Source organism: Eubalaena glacialis, chromosome 18, assembly GCF_028564815.1.
Source record: "Eubalaena glacialis isolate mEubGla1 chromosome 18, mEubGla1.1.hap2.+ XY, whole genome shotgun sequence".
In the NCBI taxonomy this organism is placed as follows: domain Eukaryota; kingdom Metazoa; phylum Chordata; class Mammalia; order Artiodactyla; family Balaenidae; genus Eubalaena; species Eubalaena glacialis.
The window spans coordinates 58,934,112-58,956,833 of NC_083733.1; the positions used below are offsets into that span (position 1 = coordinate 58,934,112).

The 22,722-nt window shown below is 39.6% G+C and overlaps 2 protein-coding genes across 7 annotated transcripts; one reads left to right on the forward strand and one right to left on the reverse strand.

The window, feature by feature from the left end:
• Window positions 1-1,599: 1,599 nt before the first annotated feature.
• LOC133078575 (proteasome maturation protein-like) lies at window positions 1,600-2,034 on the reverse strand. Its single transcript, XM_061173666.1, has one exon. The coding sequence runs from the start codon at window positions 2,023-2,025 to the stop codon at window positions 1,600-1,602; it is 426 nt and encodes a 141-aa protein (XP_061029649.1). The 5' UTR covers window positions 2,026-2,034.
• A 2,360-nt stretch (window positions 2,035-4,394) lies between these two features.
• Window positions 4,395-22,313, forward strand: ZNF283 (zinc finger protein 283). Of its 6 annotated transcripts, XM_061173712.1 has the most exons (6): window positions 4,399-4,458; window positions 4,945-4,979; window positions 7,530-7,596; window positions 7,906-7,993; window positions 10,189-10,315; window positions 20,517-22,313. In XM_061173712.1, the coding sequence occupies exons 3-6, from the start codon at window positions 7,583-7,585 to the stop codon at window positions 22,217-22,219; spliced, it is 1,932 nt and encodes a 643-aa protein (XP_061029695.1). In that variant the 5' UTR covers window positions 4,399-4,458; window positions 4,945-4,979; window positions 7,530-7,582; the 3' UTR covers window positions 22,220-22,313. The 6 variants fall into 6 exon arrangements, with proteins under 6 accessions (XP_061029693.1, XP_061029695.1, XP_061029694.1 ...); XM_061173710.1 differs by lacking the exon at window positions 4,945-4,979 and having other exon boundaries at window positions 4,395-4,458; XM_061173711.1 differs by lacking the exons at window positions 4,399-4,458; window positions 4,945-4,979 and adding an exon at window positions 4,469-4,581.
• Window positions 22,314-22,722: the final 409 nt, after the last annotated feature.

Consider the following 22,722-nt stretch of genomic DNA (forward strand, 5'->3'; position numbering starts at 1 on the left):
TGAGAAAGGAATTAAAGCACATCACCACACACACACACACAGAAAAAAAATCAATGAAACAGAAAGGAAGACAGCAAGAAGGGAAAAGAGTGACAAAAAAGCTATAAGACAAACAGAAAACAATTAACAAATGACAATAGTAAGTCCTTCCCTGTTAATTATTACTTTAGATGTAAATGGATTAAACTTCTCCATCAAAAGACAGAATGGCTGAATGAATAAAAAAAAACAAGATCCAACTACATTTTGTCTACAAGAGACTCACTTCAGATTTAAAGACACACAGAGGCTGAAAGTGAAAGTGTGGAAAAAGACATACCATGCAAATTGTAAATGAAAACAAGGGTGGCCATACTTATATTATACAAAATAGACTTTGTCAAAAGTTCAAGCAAGGCATAAAAATACCAAGTGAAAACACCTAAAAAAAAGTTTACTACCTTGTTATAATGATTCTTAGTATTTCTTAGTATCTTCTAACACATATACATGTAAATAACAGAGATGTATGTATGTATTTTACACTTTTAACAGGCATTTTTTTTCACATCACTTACCTGTAAGTTTCTCCTCTGCACATACCTTCACAAGCTCCCACACTCCCCTTGTGTAGAGCATTGTTTAAAATCTGGCATACATATCCCATAACTTTCTCCATGTTCATACGGTCATACATACACAAATACACACAGTTGCCTTCAATTTCTATATAAAAAACTTTAAAATTTCATCACAGATAAATTCTTTATAACTAATAAATATATTTTTAAAGTATACAGTTGTGTAAATACAATCCAGCTTAAGAAACAGAATACACAAAAAACTTTGAATCTTTTTGCCAACTTATCTCTTCATCTTCCTGCCTTCCTGTAGCTACCACATTCCTGAATTTCATCATATCCTTTTTTTTTAAATTAAATAATTTATTTATTTTTGGCTGCATTGGGTCTTCGTTGCTGCACACGGGCTTTCTCTAGTTGCGGCGAGCGGGGGCTACTCTTCGTTACAGTGCGCAGGCTTCTCATTGTGGTGGCTTCTCTTGTTGCAGAGCATGGGCTCTAGGCACACAGGCTTCAGTAGTTGTGGCTCGTGGGCTCTATAGCGCAGGCTCAGTAGTTGTGGTGCACAGGCTTAGTTGCTCCGCAGCATGAAGGATCTTCCTGAACCAGGGCTCGAACCTGTGTCCCCTGCATTGGCAGGCAGATTCTTAACCACTGAGCCACCAGGGAAGTCCCTTGTTTTTTATTATGTACCACTTACACACAAAATATCATTTGTTTTGCCTCTTTTTAAAGTTTTATGAATGGAATTATACTGTATGTATATATCTATAACTCTTTATCATATTTGTTAAATTCAGTCATTTTCACTGCTGTGCACTATCCCACTGTATAGGTACTCCACACCTAATTAAACATCCTACTTCTGATGGGCATGTTTCATTTCCAGATTTGTTACTGCAATGATATTAGTGAAAGCAATGCTACTGATTTTTTTTCTCATGTGTCAGTACTTCTAATGTTGTGCACGTCAAACTATAGGAAAAAGACAACTCTAAACAAGATGCAACCCATCTATTTCCATGAACATCACACTATATTACAGTAAACCGAGTTTATATTCAACCATCAAATGTGGTTCTCCCATTAGTTCACTTTGTGATGGGTTATTAAGAATACCTTCAAATCCAGTAGTTTCATCATTACCCCTCAAAATATCCAATGAAAGGTTTGAGCTTGGAAGAAATGGAAGACGCTGAACCTGCTGCACTGCCTTGAATTCCATTTGTAGTTTTAGTGGAGCAAATAGACCCTGGATGTTTCTCAGTGTGGAAAAGTTCATTTTATCTTGGTCGAGCTGGAATTTTTTTCCTGATAATTCAAGAGGATGACTGGGCAAAAGTTCATTTTTCACACAAGAAAAAACTTTTTGAAGAAGATCATGACTTTCAAAAGGTCCACTTGCTGAAAGTTCAGCAACTGGAATACTGTCCTTTAGCTGAGATCCAAGTCCTCTGGTATTCATCTTCAACTAGCTCTGCAAACAGCCTCTCAGCCTGTTACCAATGCTATTGATTTTGACGACAGAGAAATTGTTTTAAGGATTTTTAGCTGTGATGAAGCCAATTAGGGTGAAGCAAAAGAGAGACTTTTGGAAAAAAGGTTAGAAAAGAAAATCCTTTTTTGACACATATATACAATGGAATATTACTCAGCCATAAAAAGAAACAAGATTGAGTTATTTGTAGTGAGATGGATGGACCTAGAGTCTGTCATACAGAGTGAAGTAAGTCAGAAAGAGAAAAACAAATACCGTATGCTAATGCACATATATGGAATCTAAAAAAGCGGTACTGATGAACCTAGTGGCAGGGCAGGGATAAAGACACAGACGTAGAGAATGGACTTGAGGACACAGTGGGGGGAAGGGGAAGCTGGGATGAAGTAAGAGAGTAGCATTGACATATATACACTACCAAATGTAAAATGGATGGCTAGTGGGAAGCTGCTGCATAGCACAGGGAGATCAGCTCAGTGCTTTGTGACAACCTAGAGGGGTGGGATAGGGAGGATGGGAGGGAGGCTCGAGAGGGAGGGGTTATGGGGATATATGTATTCTTATAGCTGATTCACTTTGTTGTACAACAGAAACTAACACAACATTGTAAAGCAATTATACTCCAATAAAGATATTTTAAAAATCCTTTTTTTTCAGGAACACTTGGGACTTTATTCTGAACTTGTAATAGGAAAGGAATTTTATCTTCTTCCCTAATACTATATCCATTAACTGTTCATCTATTTTTACCTACCATTTCAGATCAGAAAAAAAGTCTGTCAGAAGAAACTACAGATATTTGGGTTCGAAACTGCCAACTGTAACAGGCCCTGCCTAGGAAATGGAAACCTGGTTTTGTATATTTAGAATATTTTAAAACACAATGATCACTCTTAAAAATAAAACAAGTAGTTTTCTGATTGACTATAATTATGTAGTCTCAAACAGGTTCCTTGCCTTGTCTGACCTATAAGCTAGGACAGCTGATTACCTAATTCTGGGCTCTGCTCTAATCTATCTGCCTCTACCCGTGGGAAGTTATTTCTTTAATCCAGGGTTTTCAAAGTTATTTGCTCAAGTTCTCTTAACATCATGAAGATTGGAAGCCTACCTCAGCCACTCCAAGACTGGCTGTTACTTTGATTTATTCTTTCTTTTTCAAAGTTATGCTGATTTTCAGTCTTTCCCAGAAAACATCTTTGATTCATCATAAAACGTCCAAATCTTTTGGCAGATAAATTGCAAGTCTTTTTCTGCATATTAAATTTGATTCTCCAAGAAGATGTAATAACACTATTCTATTTTATAGGTAATGAAACTGGATTATTGTCACTCACTATCAAAACACACAGTCACAATTTCCAGGCACATATAGTGGTTGGTAGTCAGATAATCAAACTAACATGCCAAGCTAGATAACACTGTACTGTTTTTCAATCCCAGCTGGACAGTGTTCCACTTTCACAATTACCATGGTATGCACACAAAAGAAATGCCTATCAGAAAAAACATCTTACAAATATTGTCATCTTCGGTTACTGACATTAACAGAAATACACAAAGACACAGACCTCCTCAAGTCTCTCAGTCTTACAGAGACCTTCTCACAAGTCTCCATGGTCACAATATCCATTCACGACCACTTATTGTTGCTTTCCAACAGTAGCATATAACCTCTGACACAAACCGCCTTACACCTAAGGAAACAAAGGTTCACATTTGCAGAAACTATCCCATGAAAATAAACAAGTCTACACAGGGTTCCAGACACCGAATCGGACCCACAAGCGCACCCAAAGCAAGACACATTCATCTTTTCAACTGCCAGACCCTGCTCCAGTCTCTCGTGCCCAGGTAAGCTCGTGACCCCGCTCAGGGTCATTCTCACGGACTTTACCCAGGATGCCCCCACTCACTGAGGCCTAAGTCCCTGGTCACGCGCCCCTCCCTCTCCCCCCCTCCCCCCGCTCTGGACTCCAGAATGCGTTCCTCAGCCTTCGCTGTGAACCTCTTAATTCGCCTACAGCCATGCTAAAGACTACTGAGCCACTAGGCTCGACCAAGACTTGAACTACTCCGTCCAGCTAAGACCAGAGATTCGGGTGGGCTTTGGAAAAGGCGCCTCTGATAGGCGGAGCCGAGTTGCATGCTGGGAGCATTCTGAAGGTCCACGGTCCCAGCTTCTGGGGATTCGCTTGCCGCGGACTACATTTCCCAGAAGTCTCAGGGCACAGGACCTCTCGGGGCAGGGCGAGATTGCCTGCGGAGAGTGCCTGGAAGCGCCTGGCTCCGAGCAACAGAGGATGTTCCGGCTCTTATTTCCCATGAGCCTCTGGGTCCAAACTAATCTCCGTTTCTGGGTCCCTTTCCGGTGTCTTCGAGATTTTTGGACTCTGCGCGGTGAGTTGGTCGCGTCCGAGGAAGTGATCAGCGCCGGGTGAGGGTGGGAGGGCTCAGCGGACTTCGCCAGAGCCTTGTCGGAACCGGCAGTGCGTGTGGGGGTGACGCTGGGAGGCGCTCGAGGTGAGAAGGCCCGGGCAGCGGATAGGGCGAGTCGTGTCCGGAGCTTCAAGCCTGTGTGTGAACGAGAGGCTGAGAAGGATGGTGTGTGACAGACGGCGTGACAGGGCCGGGGTGTGTCTCCCTAACGGTGTGTGCGATTGGGAATGTGTGACGGGGTCATGAAGTGCGTGGCCTTGTTTGTAGGTGTGGTTTGCTTGGGCGGGATGCTCTAGTTTTCTTCTAGACTCTCTTAGGGGCTGCCAGAGTTAAGTGACCGCAAGAAAAGAATTCTAGGACTAAGCCCTAGAATGTACGTTTCCAGTAAGAAGGTACAGATCTAGTCTTGGGATGAAAATTTGACATTTGGACGTGTCCTCGTTACAGGCTCCTGGAAAGACACGATTGGGGAGGTCCCACAGGTAGGATTCCTAGAAAAGTCATCTCCTTGGGGGACCAGCTACCTGTTTCAGCTCCACTACAAACAGACCTCTGTCCCCAAGAATTGCTGTCAACTCAAGTCCAGTTTCCCTTTGAATTCCGTTTGTGTATGTGTGGATGAAGGCAGATGTGGCCCTGGAGCGTGTTTTGTTTTGTTTTTAGTTAGGTTTGTCTGTGTTCCAAGAAATACTGGTGTCTCGTGATTTCTCCCCACCCACTCCTGCTGCCCCTAACGCCCACCCCCCCCCAACCCTAGTTGCTGCTGGGTTTCTAAGAAGGACCCTGAGAAGGACAGAATTGTTGCATATTTAGAAATCAAGGTTCAGGTGAATTTGTGTTTCTTTTTTATTCATAGTTACTTTTGTTTTTAGATCATGACACTATTTGCTTTCCTTGACCAGAAATATCTTGACTATTTGTCAAGATACTTGACTAGTAGTGTCTATCTTGGGTCTTCCTTCTGGTGAATGACCCATCATGCTGGTGTCTCCCTCTTCCCAGAGGCCCCCTATTGTCCTTTTCCTCAGTCAGTAGCCATCTGTTCATATGGCAGATTGTTCAAATCCTCCAGTACATTTTACCTTTCTAAGAAATTTTTTTTTTTTTTTTTTTTGGCCCTACCGCGTGGCACGCAGGATCCTAGTTCGCCGACCAGGGATGGAACCCGCCCCTCCCCCGTGCAGTGGAAGGGCGGAGCCTTAACACTGGACCGCCAGGGAAGTCCCTAAGCATTCTGATGGTATAGAAGCACACCTCCTCCAGGAGGTGGGCTGGAGGTGGGATGTTAGGCCTTTATTTTAGACTATGATTACTTGAGGAGATTAGCATTTAGGTGGTATCGAATACAAATTATTTTTTATCTGCTCCACAGTCATGGTTTTCAAAGCAAGGCAAGGTAGGAGGGGATTGGTTATCTCAGGTAGTAAGTTACAATGTTGTGAGGCTTTCAGGGGTGGGAATGTGACTGAGCTTTGAGCATGGTGTTGCCGAGTCCAAGCTCAAACTGCTTGCCCCAGGACAGGCCGATAAATCGAGAGACGAGTTGTTGGGGCAAGGAATAGCAACTTTATTCAGAAAGCCAGCAGACGGAGAAGACGGTGGGCTCATGTCCCAAAGAAGCATCTGGCCTGAATTAGAGTTCAGGCGTCTTTTATACTGAAAGGGGAGGGAGTGAAGCCAGACATTTCCTGGTTCCTGTCAGCCTCTGGAGGGGATGTGTTAATTTTTTCCTCCCTGTAGGCATTCATAGGTGGATCTGGTCAGGATGTTTCCTGTGAGCTAAACAAAGGTATTTTAGCTTAATGCTCATTACCTGGGGGGTTTAGGCAGGGTTCCCAGAGATGGGCCATTATGTATAATTTAAGCTTATAGGCAACATCCCTTTAGTGATTAACTTGTAATAGAACATAAAGGTTCTTCCCTATTACAGTAGTGGTTTGCAGTTTGTACCCACAAGGGCAGAGACTTTCAGATAATATTTAGGTAGAAATCTGTAGCATTGCTAAACATGAGTTATTTCAGGTCCAGTTCTGTGCGGGTTGTGAGAGGTAGTACTGTGCTGTGGTTAAGAGTAAGGCTCTGGACCTAGAGCATCTGGATCCAGCTCTACCTGTTACTTGCTGTGTGAGTGTAGATAAACGACTCAGGGTCTCTGTGCCATGTCTACACAATTGGAACAAAGTAATACCTACCTAATGGAGTTATAATGATGTAAGTTGAGTTGATATGTGTAAAGCTCCATAGAACAGTGCCTGCCCCATGATACAGGCTTAGTAAATATTAAGATTTGCTGTTATGTAGTGATTCTGGATCATTCCACATCAACTTTTTATAGATCAAAATATGAAGAGAAATAAAATGATTGTGGTGGGTGCTTGCAAGTTTGAAAAAGTTACCAGGGGCTCGAATGGTCTAGAACAGGAAATCTTAACCTGAGGTCTTCTTATTCCATTTATAAGCATCCAGGTGATCACAGATCCCTTGAAATAGAGACAGAATTTTTGTAAATATTTGGAAATTAATTTTCTAAGTGGGCAGAGTGTCTCTAATTTCATGAGATTACCGAGTACGCGTGACCCCAAAAAGATCTAGCTCCATTTGTCTGGAATAAAATTATAATAGCTTGGAAGGAGCGTTTACAAATTTAGCATCCAAGGACATGGAAACAGTTAAGTAAATGCAGTATACCATTTGATGGAATAATATGCACCTAATAAACATTATGTTTATAAAGAATCAAAAGAAGGGAAAATGTAAATGATAAAATATCAAGCAATAGTTATAGTTATGAACAAAAGTACTTAAGAATATTATGAGTTATATATGGATCCCATCCAATAAGAGAGAGTTTTGAAAGACATTTTTCAAGGATTGTATCCAAATGTTTTAAATTGACCATTCAGTGAAGAATTAGAGAGGTGTAGCCACACTTGTTAAGTATCTACTCTGTACCAAATATTGTTCTGTTTATATGCATATATTTCCTTGCTGCGACTTTGAAGGGGACTTACATAATTTGTGTTCATTCACAGGAGGATCTTGACAGTGAAAGTGTCTCGCTGTAGTGAGGAGCTACAGCTACAAGATGTTGAAGACCTGGTAGGTGTCATTTGTTTCAGACCCACCGATTTTCAGTGTTGGGCCTGTTTGTTCAGTTTTCCTAATGACTGAATTCCCTGTCACTCAGTTTTTTACATTTGGAAATATCTTTATTTTTCTGATTATGGAGTTAATGCAGGTTTGTTGCAAAAAATTCAGCAATCCAGGGAATGTATAGAGAAGGAAGTTAAAATTATATCCTGTAGAGTTAATCATCCCTAATATTTTCATGTATTTTTATTCAGTTGCTTAAGGCAGGACAGGATCACTTAAGCACACCTGATCTAAAGCTGCTTTTTCCTTCTGCAGCTCTGGCTTTTCTGGACTCTGTGCTTCACCAGTAGAGGAACCCTATGGAACATTAATTAGTTCCTGCAATTCTAGAACCATGACTGATGTAAGTTGGTATTTCTCTCTCCTTGAAGTGTTGTGATTTTTAGGTCACTTGAATCTTTTCCTGAATTACCCTAAAGCTTTCTACTTAACAGAACCCCATCCCTGAACCTGCTTCTCAGTTCCTTCTGTTCCAGTAAAGGATGATGCCAAATAGCCCAGCGTCCTCCCTCTGTGCCTTTTCCAATCAGTGCCATCATATTCATTGAGCACATTACTCAACATCTCCTGTGGTTCAGTCTTCCATCAAGAGCAGTGAAAGAATGGAGTCCTTTAAGGGAAATATTTGAGTGTCTGTCAAAGAGTAATGTAAAGAAATACAGAGAACAATCAGCTCGCTTTTATTTGTGTACAAGGAAAACCAACAGATTGAGTTCATCTTTCAAAGGCACAAAGAGGATTCATAGAAGAAGGAAAGAGAGAATGAAAGACTGCAGACATTTGGAAAGCAACAGTTTCCCTCATTCAAGCTAAGATGCTGATTAGCTCATGTGCTGTCTAGAAAAAGATGGCTGAAGTTCCCCCAATAGTCTTTCTTTTTCAGGCTAAGATACAGCTAGCAAAGAAGTCAGTCAGGATACTCTGCCCTTAGCCAACTGGATGGCCACCCACGAGAACAGTTTCAGTAGTCTGTGTATTCTCTGGAAGAGCTTTGGTGCTTAACTGGGACATATCCATGGCAGGCTGTCTTGGGTCTTGCCTTTTGTTATCACTTCCATGTTTGTTCGGCCAGGGCTGCCCCATTTCCCTTATCAGAATTTCTCATTCCCAAGACAGGTCTGCAGTGTGATGAGTTAGTGATGAGGGTCCCTTTGGACCACACAGGAAAACGTGGAACTTCTTCACAGACCTGAGTTTTCCAGAAAGACAAGATGGAATTTGGGATTTCTTCGTCTTAGCCTCAGTTTGTATGAGATCACATGCTTTGCAAGCTTTTAGGATTAGAGCGGGGAGTGAGTGGTTCTTTCCAGGGACTCCCTTATCAGTAAACACCAGTGTCAAAGTCTGTTGAGTTATTGACCAGGATGTGACATCTGTGTTGTGTCTGATATCCTCTATCAATATCCTCCAACTCAGGAACAAGGAATGTGTTAAGCAACAGGTGGTTGATGTTACCATGTAAAAAGATGATCCAGATTCTTAAGTACTGGCTGATAATAGACTCCTAGAATTAAGAAAATCTTGGAAGTTTTGTTCAACCTAAATGTATAATAGTTATTAATCCCATATATCCATATGATGAACTGAATTGCAGCTAATAAAAACATTTTACATATTCGACTCATCATTATAAGAAAAAATGCTGATGATATAATCTCACAGCATGGTTCACTTGAGGCTTAATGATAATCCTTAATTTAATTGAAATCATTTTTCTAAAATAAGAGATTTTATAGTACATTTGGAAAAAAGGTTTTCATGTTTTTTTGGTATTTCTTAAAGGGAAGAGATGGTGTAGCAGTTCACATTTATAAAGAATTTATGAGACTTCCCTGGTGACGCACTGGTTAAGAATCCGCCTGCCAATGCAGGGGACATGGGTTCGGGCCCTGGTCCAGGAAGATCCCACATGCCGTGGAGCAACTAAGCCCGTGTGCCACAACTACTGAGCCTGCACTCTAGAGCCCACGAGCCACAACTGCTGAAGCCCGCACGCCTAGAGCCCTTGCTCCGCAACAGGAGAAGTCACTGCAATGAGAAGCCCATGCACCACAACGAAGAGTAGCCCCCGCTTGCCACAACTAGAGAAAGCCCGCGCAGCAACGAAGACCCAACGCAGCCATAAATAAATAAATAAATAAATAAATAAGAATTTATGAAGCAGGCACTTAGCAGGTTGTATGTATGTATACACACCCGTAAACGCCCCCATCCCCTTCCCCCAACACTATTTTTATTTAATAGAAGAGAAACATTATTTTATGCATTATCAGACAGGTCTGGATAGCTGAGTTACCTCACAGTATCCAGGAAGTTCTTTCTGCTGTAATAGGTTTCTTCTAGAACATGTAGACACTGCTTTAGTCATACTAATTTCTTTACTTTTCCCTACCCATACGTCTCATAGGCTTCCAGCCGACTTGATTGTTATATTTTCCTCTTCTTATAGTTTATGCTTCATACTCCTCTTTTTTCCTCTTGGAAATAGTTTCTAAATTTCTTTAATTTCACAAGTAATGTGTGGGTTTTTGGTTTTAGGGCTTGGTGACATTCAGGGATGTGGCCGTCGACTTCTCTCAGGAGGAGTGGGAATTCCTGGATCCTGCTCAGAGGGACTTGTACGTGGATGTGATGTTGGAGAACTATAGCAACTTGGTCTCACTGGGTAAGTTCATCTGCCTGAAATAGTTTAGAATCTCCTCTCTGGAACATCAGCTTTCTGCACTAGGAATTACAGGGCTGTCTTTGAAGAAACCAGGTGAATTTCTCCTCTGTGTTCTCAAAGGAATGTTTTGGTATTTGTTGGCTTAGAAATGGGTTCATTGAGCACCTCGATCGTCCCATCCCTCAGTGAGCTTCAACCTTCCTCTGGCCCTTCCTGTAATGGCCTCTCTTCTTTAATGACCAAGGAGCTGGATTTGCATTATGGAGTGTTCATTTCATAACCACTGTCAAAGAAACCAGATTTCATACTGTGTTTAGCTTCAACATTTCTATAGGTGATCTGTGTCCTTGCTACTCAAAGTGTGGTTCTTTTGTATTAGGAACCATAGAAAGGCCAGAGCAGAGTTAGTGAAGGAGAGAATACCAAGAAGTGAGTCAGGGAGACAGGCAGGGCCCAGGTGACAGGCAGCATTGTTGGTTTTGGGGAAGAATGTGGAATGTTCTCTTAGTGGTTAGAAGCCATGATTTGCTTTATGTGGGGTTTTAATTTTTTTATTGTTAAGTATTGCACAAATACCTATCATCAGCTTCTTCCAGGGCTTGTTAGAGGAACTTTTTTTTTTTAAATTAATTAATTAATTAATTTATTTTTGACTGCATTGGGTCTTCGTTGCTATGTGTGGGCTTTCTCTAGTTGCATCAAGAGGAGGCTACTCTTCGTTGCGGTGCGCGGGCTTCTCCTTGCAGTGGCTTCTCTTGTTGCAGAGCCCGGGCTCTAGGCGCGCGGGCTTCAGTAGTTGTGGCATGTGGGCTCGGTAGTTGTGGCTTGCGGGCTCTAGAGCGCAGGCTCAGTAGTTGTGGCGCACGGGCTTAGTTGCTCCGCAGCATGTGGGATCTTCCTGAACCAGAGATCGAACCTGTGTCCCCTGCACTGGCAGGCCGATTCTTTTTTTTTTTTTCATATCTTTATTGGAGTATGATTGCTTTACAATGTTGCATTAGTTTCTGTTATACAACAAAGTGAATCAGCTATAAGTATACATATCCCCTCCCTCTTGAGCCTCCCTCCCATCCTCCCTGTCCCACCCCTCTAGGTGGTCACAAAGCACGGAGCTGATCTCCCTGTGCTGTGCAGCAGCTTCCCACTAGCCATCCATTTTACATTTGGTAGTGTGTATATGTCAGTGCTACTCTCTCACTTCATCCCAGCCCCCACCCCCCTACCCCCTCCCCGGCCCCGTGTCCTCAAGTCTGTTCTCTAAGTCTGCGTCTTTATTCAGCAGGTCGATTCTTAACCACTGCACCACCAGGGAAGTCCCCGGGGCTTGTTAGAAATGCAGCTCGTCGAGTCCTACCCCAGAGCTGCAGAACAGAATCTACATTTACACAAGATCCCCAGGTGATTTTTATGCATACTAAAGAATCGCTGCCCTTTGTATATTCTGACCCATGTATGGGGAGTACAGCTAGAAACAGGATCCTGACATACTCTGGCTTTCAAAAGAGCCTCTCCACTTTATGTAGCAGTGGACTGAATGAACAGAAATTCATACTAAGTGAATACGTTCCTTTACTTCCAGCATATTTGAAGTTGAAAGTTACAATCCGTGAACTTTTCACTTTACAAAGTTAAATCCTACACTAAGTTAAATCCTAGAAGTGTCTCACAAAACTTGTTTCCTCTTAAGCAAAATAACAACAGTAACAATAATAATGGTAATAGTTAACATTGTGCTTACTATAAACCAGGCCCTGTTCTAAGCAGAGCAAATACATGAACTTATTTAACTTTTACAACATCCCCATGAGGTAGGTACTATTTTTAACCCTTTTTATAGATGAGATTACTGAGGCACATACAGTTTAAGTGCCCTCCCAAGGTCACACTGCTGGTGGGGATGCAGTGGCAACAACTGAACCTAGGAAGTCTGGCTCCAGAATCAGTGTTCTTAACCACTGTGTTCTGTTTGCTCTAAAGAGATAGAACCTGAATGAGTCTAAAACAAGATTATTTTCCTACTTATATGATCTCATGTTCTTCATTCCCACCATCCTTCTCTTCTCTGAAGTCTTCATCAATATTATTTTCACCTTCACTTTATTGCAAATTTAACCAAATGTTTTGCCCTTATAATTAAAAAAAAAACACAACAAAACCCTTACACCATTTGGCATTTCTTTTCTTGCAAGCAGACACTCCATTTCTAAGCCAGATATGATGACATTATTGGAGCAAGGAGAAGAGCCCTGGGTAGTTGAGGGGTGGGTGGGGTACAAGAAGTCGGATCCCAGGAAGGCAAAGGCAGAAGGGAACCATCAGTGCAGGAACAACCTCACAGGTCACAGAGGAGGAGAAGGGGGAACAGCTGGGATGGTGTTTGGAAACTCCTTATGAAGGACCAAGACCTGTGGAGTGAAGGCCCAACACCTGGGAGGAGATAGAGATCTCAGTTTGAGCTACAAAAGGAACTTCATCTTCATCTCATTTCCCAGGCTCCTTGTTTTTCTTCTTATAATTCCCTCCCATTTCAGTGAGGAAAGTGTTCTTTTTTGTTCCCAATGGAACCATTTTACTTACATGTTGGATGCAGCTGCTTTCCAGCTCTTTTGCATTTGTGTGTGTATGTGAATGAATATACATATTCATTCATCAATTCTTCAAACATTTGGAGTGCCTACTCCTAGCCAGGCATTGTACTGGGCACTATTAATACAATCAGGAACAAGATTGATAACTTGCTCATTCTCATGCACTTTATGTAGTTGAGGAGAAACATAAAATAAGTAAACAAGTAGATAAATAGTATCATGTAATGAAACATGTTGTTCAGGAGAGGCAAACAGCATAAGAGAATAGAAAATGATGAGAATTGATAGGGCCAATTCAGATAAGATGGTCAGGGAAGGCTTTCTTGAATAGAGACATGAAACCTGGGATCAAGTTATATGAATACCTGGGGGAGGAATATATCAATCACAGTGAACGGCAAAGGCCCTAAGGTTGGTAAGGAACTTTACTGGAAGAACTCTAAGAAGGCCAGGGTAGAGTTAGTAAAGGAGCATGTGCTAAGAATTTGGGTCACAGAGATAGGCAAGGGCTAGATAGTATACAGTTTTGGGGTTTTTGTCTTAAGAATATATATATTTTTAGATTATATTCCATTATAGGTTATTACAAGATACTGAATATAGTTCCCTATGCTGTACAGTAAATCCTTATTGTTTATTCTGTGTATAGTAGTTTGTATCTGTTAATCCAATACTCCTAATTTATCCTCCCCCCCCCACTTTCCCCTTTGGTAACCATAAGTTTGTTTTCTATGTCTGTGAGTCTGCTTCTGTTTTGTATATAGATGCATTTGTACTATTTCTTAGATTCCACATATAAGTGATATCATATAATATTTGTCTTCCTCTGACTTACTTCACTTAGTATGATATTCTCTAGGTCCATCCATGTTGCTGCAAATGGCAATATTTCATTCTTTTTTATGGCTGAGTAATATTCCATTGTGTATATACAGCACATCTTTTAAAATGAATTGTCTATTGATGGGCACTTGGGTTGTTTCCATGCCTTGGCTATTGTAAATAGTGCCACTATAAACACTGGGGTGCATGTATCTTTCCGAATTGGAGTTTTCATCTTTTTGGAATATATGCCCAGGAATGAGATTGCTGGATCATATGGTAGCTCTATTTTTAGTTTCTTAAGAAACCTCCATACTGTTTTCCATAGTGAGTGCACCAATTTATATTCCTACCAACACTGTATGAGGGTTCCCTTTTCGCCACACCCTCTCCAGCATTTATTATTTGTAGACTTTTTGTTGGTGGCCATTCTGACCGGTGTGAGGTGATACCTCATTGCAGTTTTGATTTGCATTTCTCTAGTACTTACCGATGTTGAGCATCCTTTCATGTGCCTGTTGGCCATCTGTATGTCTTCTTTGGAAAAATGTCTATTTAGGTCTTCTGCCTATTTTTTGATTGGGTTGTTTGTTTTTTTGATACTGATTTGTATGAGCTGTTTGTGTATTTTGGAAATTAACCCCTGTTGGTCGCATCATTTGCAAATATTTTCTCCCACTCTGTATGTTGTCTTTTCATTTTGTTGATGATTTCTTTTGTTATGCAAAAGCTTTTAAGTTTGATTAGGTCCCATTTGTTTATTTTTGCTTTTATTTCTCTTGCCTTGGGAGACTGGTCTAAGAAAATACTTCCACGATTTATGTCCAAGAATGTTTTGCCTGTTTCTCTTCTAGGAATTTTATGGTGTCATGTCTTAATATTTACGTCTTTAAACCATTTTGTATATGGTGTGAGGGAGTGTTCTGATTTCATTGATTTACATGTAGCTGTTCTGCTTTCCCAACACCACTTGTTGAAGAGACTGTCTTTTTTTCATTGTATGTCTTGCCTCCTTTGTCATAGATTAATTGACCATAGATGTATGGGTTTATTTCTGGGCTCTCTATTCTGTTGCATTGATCAATATGTCTGTTTTTGTGCTAATACCGTGCTGTTTTGATTATTGTAGCTTTGTAATATTGTCTGAAGTCTGGAAGAGTTATGCCTCCAGCTTTTTTTCCTCTCAGGATTACTTTTTCAATTCTGGGTCTTTTGTGGTTCTATATAAATTTTAGGATTATTTGTTCTAGTTCTGTGAAAAATGAGACAAACAACAATGAAAACACAACGTTACAAATCTATGGGATGCACCAAAGCAGTTCTAAGAAGTTCACAGTGATGCAGGTCTTCCTCAAGATATAAGAAAAATTTCAAATAAACAACCTAACCCACCACCTAAAAGAATTAGAAAAAGAAGAACAAACAAAACCCAAAGTCAGCAGAAGAAAGGACATAATAAAGATCAGAGAAGAAATAAATAAAAAAGAGATCAAAACAACAACAGAAAAGGTCAGTAAAACCAGGAGCTGGTTTTTTGAAAAGATAAACAAAATCGACAAACCTCTAGCCAGGGTTACCAAGAAGAAAAGAGATAGAACCCAAATAAATGAAATAAGAAATGAAAGAGGAGAAATAACAACCAATACCATGAAAATACAAAAAATCATAAGAGAATACTATGAACAGTTATATGCCAACAAATTGGACAACCTAGAAGAAATGGACAGGTTTCTAGAAACATACAGCCTGCCAAAACTGAATCAAGAAGAAACATAATTTGAAGAGACCGATCACTAGAAATGAAATAGGATCTGTAATTAAAAAAAACTCCATGCAAACAAAAAGTCCAGGACTGGATGGCTTCTCTGGGGGATTATACCAAACATACAAAGAAGAACTTCTACCTATCCTTCTCAAACTACTCCAAAAGATTGAAGAGGGAATGCTTCCAAATTCATTCTATAAAGCCATCATCACCCTGATACCAAAACCAGACAAAGACACTACAAACAAGATTACAGGCCAATATCATTGATGAATATAGATGCAAAAATTCTCAACAAAATATTAGCAAACTGAATCTAACAATACATAAAAATGATCATACTCCATGATCAGTTGGATTCGTTCCAGGGTCACAAGGCTGGTTCAACATATGCAAATCAATCACTGTGATACGTACACCACATTAACAAAAGAAAAGAGAAAAACCACATGATTAATCTGAATAGACACAGAAAAAGCATTTGATAAAATTCAACATCCGTTCGTGATAAAAACTCTCACTAAAGTGGGTATAGAGGGAACATATCTCAACATAATAAAAGCCATTTACAACAAACCCACAGCCAACATATCAATAGTATTCAGTGGTGAAAAGCTGAAAGCCTTCTCACTAACTTCAGGAACAAGACAAGGATGCCCACTCCCACCACTTCTATTCAACGAAGGATTGGAAGTCCTAGCCACAGAATTCAGACAAGAAAAAGAAATAAAAGGTATCCAAATTGGAAAGGAAGAGGTGAAATTGTCACTATTTGCAAATGACATGATACTCCATATAAAGAACCGTAAAGACTTCACACAAAAACTATCAGAACTAAAAAATAAATTCAGCAAGGTAGCAGGATGCAAGATTAGTATACAGAAATCTGTTGCATTTCTTTATACTAACAGTGAAATACCAGAAAGTAAAAAAAAAAAAAAAAATTCCATTTAAAATCATGTCCAAAAAAAAGTACCTAGGAATAAACTTAACCAGGGAGGTGAAAGACCTATATGCTGAAAACTATAAAACATTGATAAAGGAAATTAAAAATGATTCAAAGAAATGGAAAGATATCCCATGTTCTTGGATTACAAGAATTAATATCGTTAACATGACCATACTACCCAAAGCAATCTACAGATTTAATGCATTCCCTATCAAAATACCCATTTCTTGTTAACTTCTGAAGATTCCAGCCCTGTTATTTTGTACAGTGTTCTTCAGTTTGGGTTTGTCTGCTCTTTCCTCATGATTAGATTTGGATTATGCATCTTTGGCAGGAGTATCACAGAACTGATGGTGTGTTCTCCTTGCATTCTGTCAGGTGGAGCAAATGATTTGTCATTACTGATGATGCTTACTTTGAGCAGGTGATTATGGTAGTGTCCACCGGCCTCCTCCCTGTAAAGTTAATCTTTTTTCCTTTAATGAGCCTTTTGTGAGGAGGAACTTTGAGACTATTAAGTATTGTATTCCTCTTCAAACTTTCAACTTATTCATATGTTGGATTTCTAGTCCATGGGTTGTAATCTGTTCTTCCCATTATTTATTTTGAAGCTGGTCCTGGATTTGACCAGTGGGAATTCTCTCAACAGTGGTTTCTGTGTCCTTTGGCATGTCTCCATCACACTTAGAGCACCTCCTTATTTTCTGCCCAACACCATGTTCCAGGCTCATCTTGCACTTTCCCTGCTCCAGCCCTAAAGTCAGCCATTTCTTCACGGTGCCCTGGTTCCTTTTAGTTGAGAATGCTATTTAGAAGCCAAAATCTGGGTACTAGATTTGCTCACTGCTGCTGGGGGATGGCTGTCCCTTGGCCCTCTCAGTGGACAGAGTAGGGAATATGTTTATATGCATAAATATGTATACATGCACACACATTTACATCTATAGATTGAAACCATGAGTTCATACAGATATCTCCAATTCCATTTCAACACTACAGGTTTCATTTCAGCTTATTCACTTTCCATATTTCTAACTCCCTTTTCTGACAGTGAAAAACCTGGGTTCCATTATCCTTAATGTATTTATTGTCAACCCTTGAACAACATGGGTTTGAACTATTCAGGTCCACTTCTATGCAGATTATTTTTCAATAAATATACAGTTGACCCTTCATTTCCATGCGTTCTGCATCTGTGGAAAAGGAGGGCCGATTACGGGACTTAGCATCCTCAGGTATCCTAGGTGGGTTCTGGAACCAATCCCCCAAGGATCCCGAGGGACAACTGTACTTATTTGATCAAACTCTGTATGTGTAACCAGTCTTCTGTTATCACCACCACCACCACCTTGATCATGTGATTGCCTGTCTCATCCCACTTGGGCTGTGACAACCCATGCCAGGTCACTCACACACAGACACTTGTCCTTACCCTGCTTGCATTCTGACTCCTGACATAGGACAACCCTTTTATACTGAAACCCTCCTCATGCTGGTTGACCTTTAGTACCCTGCTCTGGGGCTTCATTTTATTAAATCTTGACCCTTGAGGATGCATTTTTAGAATATTCTGTGTGATGAAATGGGAAGTCTCCATTAAGCTCTTTTGTTATATACTAAGGTGCAGTGGTTGCCTTGAGGGAAACCACCTGTGCCGATGTTTGAATTGTGAGTTAAACTAGCTGCTTTTTTCATGGAACACAGTTTTGTTTTTTTTTCCCTTGGAAGAATGAGACAGACTATGGTTCTTTAGGCTTGGGTATTTGGAAAACATTTTCTTGTAAATGAGCCTGTCACTTTAAGAACAACTAAAAGTATTTGTTGCCAGTGATAAAATTCAAACTTTTAAGTAAAAATTAGAATTGTGTGAAGCTTATATCTATTATTTTGAGCTTTACAGCTTCCCAATAAATAAAAAAATTTCTGGTGAGGTGATATTATTAATGTGATTTTTTGATATCGTGTAATGAAATATGTCAACATTTCAAAGATCTGCATAACTCAGTGAACTACCGTTTTTCAGATAACCAGTACATAGTACAAAATTATGCATGGATAAAAAATCATCCAAAGTGCAATGGATTATAATGTAACATAGTATGAAAAGTTCACCAGTATGGTTGCATATTCCACATTGGAACTAATCTTTAAGAAACTACCACGTCTCAATTTTTACTGTAGTATCAAAGAATAACACCCACAATTACCTGAGAAGGTTCATAGGCTATTCTGCTATTTTACAATTACACATCTGTGGGAGGCTGGATTTTCTTCATATCCTTCAACCAAAATAGTATTGCTACAGATTGAATGCAAAAGCAGATGTGAGAATCCAGTTGTCTTCTGTTAAACCAGATATTAAAGAGATTTGCAGAAGATTAAAACAATAATTCATTAATTTTTTTGTTTGGGAAAATTTAATTATTTAATGTTATTATTTTTTTAATAGGAACCATATTCTTTAAATTTTTATTTATTTATTTATTTATTTGTGGCTGTGTTGGGTCTTCGTTTCTGTGTGAGGGCTTTCTCTAGTTGCAGCAAGCGGGGGCCACTCTTCATCGTGGTGCGTGGGCCTCTCACTATCGCGACCTCTCGTTGCGGAGCACAGGCTCCAGACGCGCAGGCTCAGTAATTGTGGCTCACGGGCCCAGCTGCTCTGCGGCATGTGGGATCCTCCCAGACCAGGGCTCGAACCCGTGTCCCCTGCATCAGCAGGCAGATTCTCAACCACTGCGCCACCAGGGAAGCCCTAATGTTATTTGTTAACATTTAATGATTTATTGTCACTTTAAAATGAATTAATAAATCTTTAAATTTCTATTTTAATTTCTAATATGGTAAATGTCAAAAGATATAACCCACATAAACAAAACCTCTTTTGAGTCCTCAGTGCTTTTTTTTTTTAAACATCTAAAAAGAAGTTAAACCTGTATTCATTTACTAGCACTGTTAAGCATTACACAGAAACATTCAAGTCCAAGTAATTATAATACAAGCCCAATTCAAATTTATTGAACTATTTGTTGATGCTAAGTTGTACAAAACTGTACTCCTTTTAGTTGACATTTGGTCATCTCAAAGTAGTTGTAATATTAGGTTAGTCAATTGAAATACTGTGACTTCCTTTTGGATATACACACAGTCTTTACACCCAAATGTAAATGTATACAAAGCAATAAGACATTGTTCAATAAAATAGCAATAGTTAGTGCAGTTTAGTCCTGTGCAGTTTTATTCATGATTAAAATTACTTCCCACAATCACATCCACAGTACTCATCCACCATTTAATAGCTCAACCAAAATATTATACAATCACCAATAGGCAAAAATACTAGATTTGTATATTTTGTATTTCAAATATACTTATGCATGTGCAAGCAAGGGATTTACCAATGTTTAAGAGTATAAGAGATGCTGAGACCAGAAATTTTGAGAAGTACTGCTCCAGTGTGTGGTTCTTACTTTCAATATATGTCCTTTGAGAGGCCTCAAATAAATGCTTGGGGGTGTTCACTGAGGTCTTTCCATTCAGGTTGGGTTGGCACTCCAGTGTACAACCTCTAGAATCTCTGAGAGTACCCCAGTCACATTGTGGAGAGGCACCTTGTGGATGCATAACGACATTCGGTTACAGATCCAAGGGAGAATCCCTGTATAGATTCCCGGAACTTCTTTGCATGACCTCTTTCTCTGATAAATCTTGAACCACAAATTCCAGTCACCTTAGCAGCCCTGAACTCAGATCCTAATATCCTTTGCCCAGTGACTTGACTAGTGGAAGGGCACATTTGGTTTAAGAGACCATTTACACAGGAAGATGAGGGACTTGTTAAAGTGATCTTTGTGGAATCCTTCAGAAAACTGTCATATCAGAACATTAATATCACAAGAACTGAAACATCAAAGCTGAGTTTGTTGTTGGACAGGGGAGAGGCTTGTGCTTAGGAATTCAGTAAGTCTCCTGATTGAGTTCACTTATGGGTATTCTTTTCAATTTGTCTTTATTTCTACTATAAAGAGCTTTTTTTCTGGTAAAGGCAATAAAATGTGTGGTTTTCTTGTTTTCTTTCAGATTTGGAGTCAACATATGAGACCAAAAATACATTTGCAAAAAAGGACATTTTTGAAATAAATTTTCCCCAACAGGAGATAAAGGAAAGAAGTAAAACCCTTGGCTTTGAGGCATTCCTTTTCAAAAATAATTGGAAGTGTAAGAGAAGATTTGAGGGCCTTCAGGGACATCAAGAGGGATACTTCAGTCAAATGATAATCAACTATGAAAAAGTGCCCACTTACAGAAAATGTAAATCTCTTACTGCACATCAAAAAATTCATAATCAAGAGAAACCCTACGTTTGTAAGGAATGTGGGAAGGCTTGTAGTCATGACTCAAAACTTGTTCAACATGAGAGAATTCATATGGCTGAAAAACATTTTGAATGTAAAGAATGTGGGAAAGACTTTTTAAGTGCCTATCAACTCACTGTGCATCAGAGATTTCATACTGGTGAGAAACCTTATGAATGTAAGGAATGTGGGAAGACCTTTAGTTGGGGATCAAGCCTTGTTAAACATGAGAGAATTCATACTGGCGAGAAGCCCTATGAATGTAAAGAATGTGGGAAGGCCTTCAGTCGTGGCTATCACCTTACTCAACATCAGAAAATTCATATTGGTGTGAAATCTTATGAATGTAAAGAATGTGGAAAGGCCTTTTTTTGGGGCTCAAGCCTTGCTAAACATGAAATAATTCATACAGGTGAGAAACCTTATAAATGTAAAGAATGTGGGAAGGCCTTCAGTCGTGGCTATCAACTTACTCAGCATCATAAAATCCACACTGGTAAGAAACCTTATGTATGTAAAATATGTGGAAAGGCTTTTTGTTGGGGCTATCAACTTACCCGACATCAGTTATTTCATACTGGCAAGAAACCCTATGAATGTAAGGAATGTGGGAAGACTTTTAATTGTGGCTCAAGTCTGGTTCAACATGAGAGAATCCATACTGGTGAGAAACCCTATGAATGTAAAGAATGTGGAAAGGCCTTTAGTCGAGGCTATCACCTTACTCAACATCAGAAAATCCATACTGGTGAGAAACCCTTTGAATGTAAAGAATGTGGGAAGGCCTTTAGTTGGGGTTCAAGCCTTGTTAAACATGAGAGAATCCATACTGGTGAGAAATCCTATGAATGTAAAGAATGTGGAAAAGCCTTTGGTAGTGGCTATCAACTTACTCGACATCAGATATTTCATACTGGCAAGAAACCCTATGAATGTAAGGAATGTGGGAAGACTTTTAATTGTGGCTCAAGTCTGGTTCAACATGAGAGAATCCATACTGGTGAGAAACCCTATGAATGTAAAGAATGTGGAAAGGCCTTTAGTCGTGGCTATCACCTTACTCAACATCAGAAAATCCATACTGGTGAGAAACCTTTTAAATGTAAGGAATGTGGGAAGGCCTTTAGTTGGGGTTCAAGCCTTGTTAAACATGAGAGAGTTCATACTGGTGAGAAATCCTATGAATGTAAAGACTGTGGGAAGGCCTTTGGTAGTGGCTATCAACTTCGTGTTCATCAGAGATTTCATACTGGCAAGAAACCTTATCAATGTAAGGAATTTGGAAAGACATTTACTTGTGGCTCAAGCCATGTTCAACATGAAAGAACTAATAATAATGATAAACCCTACAAATATAAAGAATGTGGGGAAGCCTTTATATGGACAGCTTACTCAAATAAGACAGTTGATGCTGGTGAAACTTTATGATCGAAGAGATGTGAAAGAACATATTTTTGTGTGTGTACAGACAACATGAGGAGAAGTCTTACTCTTGAGAAACCTTATGAATGTAGGGAATGTGCAAAAGCCTTACCTGTGTATGGACAATTCACTTGATACCAGAAAATTCATACTAGTGAGAAATATTTTGAAAATGAGGAATATGAAAAGGCCTTTAGACTTCTGTATGATCTTATTGAACATCTGTACTGATGTGAAGCCATTTAAATGTAGGGAATGTGTAAAGATCTTTATTTAATTCATGGTACAAAGTCTCATAAACATTGGAAAAATTATGCTTATTACTCTTTAAGGGAAGGATGTAAATTTAATTTGGTTCTTGCCCTGCATATCAGAGAATTCATACTACTGTGAAATCCTGTGAATTTAAGGAATGTGGGAAGACTTGTAGACATGGTAAACATCTTAGAATACATCAGGGAATTCATCCAAATGAGAAATCCTTTGAATTAGAATTGTAGGAAGGCTTT

Excerpts from the sequence above, each read along its gene's own strand:
- LOC133078575 (XM_061173666.1), bottom strand. The coding sequence starts at position 2,025 with ATGAATACCAGAGGACTTGGATCTCAGCTAAAGGACAGTATTCCAGTT.
- ZNF283 (XM_061173710.1), top strand. Across the intron at positions 7,994-10,188 it reads ATTCTAGAACCATGACTGAT|GGCTTGGTGACATTCAGGGA; the intron begins GTAAGTTGGTAT and ends TTTTGGTTTTAG. Across the intron at positions 10,316-20,516 it reads TAGCAACTTGGTCTCACTGG|ATTTGGAGTCAACATATGAG; the intron begins GTAAGTTCATCT and ends GTTTTCTTTCAG.